Source organism: Zeus faber, assembly GCF_960531495.2.
Source record: "Zeus faber genome assembly, chromosome: 19".
Taxonomy (NCBI): domain Eukaryota; kingdom Metazoa; phylum Chordata; class Actinopteri; order Zeiformes; family Zeidae; genus Zeus; species Zeus faber.
This window is the reverse complement of record NC_137206.1, coordinates 21927425-21929924: the sequence shown is the minus strand read 5'-3', so window position 1 is coordinate 21929924 and position 2500 is coordinate 21927425. Positions and strand designations below refer to the sequence as shown.

Below are 2500 nucleotides of genomic sequence, written 5' to 3'. Positions count from 1 at the left end.
ACATACAGATGTTATTGAATGAATTTACAGACTTTGCCGCTGGACATCCAACACGTTTTTCAATTCTTTAACAAAAAACAGTAGGAATTTTCTAAGCCTTTGATATTTTCATGTATTCATCAATTCATATGTGAATTACATTTGTAATGCAATTACCCCCCCCCCCCCACACACACACACACACACTCCTATTTTGCTTGTCAACATACAAATAATTGTTTTTCTTAGACATTAAAAAGAAATGTTGCGTGTAATTACGGAAATAAACCCTAATGAAATCCTAGTGTGTGTGTGTGTGTGTGTGTGTGTGTGTGTATGCCACTCACCCCAGTGACATCCATAACCTTGATAGCGGCAAGCTGGCCTGTTTTGACATGGCGACCCTGAGAGAAAGAAAGAGAGAGAGAGAGAGAGAGAAGGAGGGGAGTTGAGGAAGTGTCAAGCGGTTAGACGGAAAGGGATAAAATGAGAGAGAAGCTGATGAGCACTGATAGCCAAATAAAACCAAAGTTTTGCCAACAACTCCATCCTCTTATCTGTGTGTGCTGTGTGTGTGTGTGTGTGTGTGTGTGTGTGTGTGTGTGTGTGTGTGTGTGTGTGTGTGTGTTTGTTTGTTTTCGCACGCGTGCGGCGTGCGTGTGTGTGTTGTTGCATGACAGTAAAGCCACTGTCTCGCACCGGCTTCAAGCCTGAACATTATGGTTGAACCCTCTCCATCAACAACTCAATGGTAGTTGGTGTGTGCGCTTGTGTGAACATGTGTGTGTGTGTGTGTGTGTGTGTGTGTGTGTGTGTGTGTGTGTGCCAACCGTGTGTGTGTGTGTGTGTGCGCAATATACGGTGTATACATGTGTGGTGTGAATGTGTGATGTCCCAGGATTGAACTCTGCACCACTCAATAATTCTCTCATGAGTCTTTTAAATCATTCTTTACTCGAATTTATCTTATTTATCAATCTTAATTCTTTCAGTGGAGTCAGTTCGTTATGGAATTCAATAATTGTGTCGTATTTTATTTATCATAAGAAATGTTTACCCTATATGACACAAATTGTCTATTCTATATCATATTCTATATAATCTTCAACAGACAGATAGATAGATAGATAGATAGATAGACAGATAGACAGATAGACAGACAGACAGACAGACAGACAGACAGACAGACAGACAGATTGATTGATTGATTGATTGATTGATAGATTCATAGATGATAGACCTAACACTTAACTGTAACCTAACAATTCTGGGAGAAGCAGGCTGCTTTCTGGGAGGGAGCGCCTCCCGATTTGCACAAAATCAGGAGGCCAAGACAATTTGATGTAGCTAGTCCCATCGGTTGTGACTGGAAACGTTGCGGTTTTCCTCTTCTCCAAGAGTACTATATTTGACATATATTTAAATTAACGCACGCAGACACGCACTCACGCACGCACGCACGCACACACACACACACACACACACACACACACACAATTTCCTGGTGGTAACCTAGCAACAGGCTTAGTAGGAAGTGGGGATGGTAGGCGGTAACAACGAGACTGTGTGTGTGTGTGTGTGTGTGTGTGTGTGTGTGTGTTAGCATGGCATGATATTTTAGTGTGTGTCACTCAGACAATAATAGTGACGCACACAAACACACACGCAGGCACACACATTCCCTACATACACACACAACATGCAAACTGACACAAGCAAACTCAATTTCACTTTAGGTACAAATGAACAAATGGGCACAAAGTCACACACCAGAAATGTAACACACACAGACACACACCGACACACACAGACACACACACACACACACACACACACACACACACACACACACACACACACTGTCTTGCCCAGCGTTGCGTCAGACGTGTTCGACAGGCCAGCAGCACCTCAGAGAACGGCGGAGTTGTCACTCTCTTCCCTCACAGCCAGACTTCATCTCTCTCCCTCCCTCCATCCCTCTCCGTTTCTCTCACTCTCTATCCCTCTCTCTCTCCCTTTATCCCTCTTTCTCTCTCCCTCCATCCATCTCGCTCTCTCCCTCTCTCCGTCCCTCTTTCTCTCGCCCTCTCTCTCCACCCCCCCCCAGGATCTAGGTTATATTCAGACTAGAGGAATATTATATGAAATATATCCTGTACATGCAGCAACAATATACTGTACATGTTATATGCTATAATACTACATTATAATAAATATTTTATTGTTATATGGTATTTGATTCAATACTCAACTCATTCATAAAACATTTTTGAACGTGCTGCTTGTCAACAGTGCACTCTGGCTCTAGGCACATCGAAAGGTCCACCGCAGCTGGGTCAAAGGTCGTCCAAAGCATTTGAACGTTGGCCGTCGCGACCACCCGTGAAAGTCGAGCCGTGCGCCAGGCGAGCCGCGGCGTCACCGACACACCGGGCACTTCAACAGTGCCGGTCACACAGCAGCAGCTTTAATGCTCCGGTCATGGGGAAAAATTTGCGCTGGAAATTTTCCGCCGAGTTTG

At 44.3% G+C, this 2500-nt stretch overlaps 1 protein-coding gene across 1 annotated transcript in view; it reads right to left on the bottom strand.

Annotated features, from left to right (window-relative positions):
• tnikb (TRAF2 and NCK interacting kinase b) overlaps positions 1 to 2500 on the bottom strand; it is a 43031-nt gene that overhangs the window by 31191 nt on the left and 9340 nt on the right. The window contains 1 exon segment of the mRNA XM_080020503.1: positions 327 to 383. Within this exon segment, the coding sequence (XP_079876629.1) occupies positions 327 to 383 (57 nt within the window).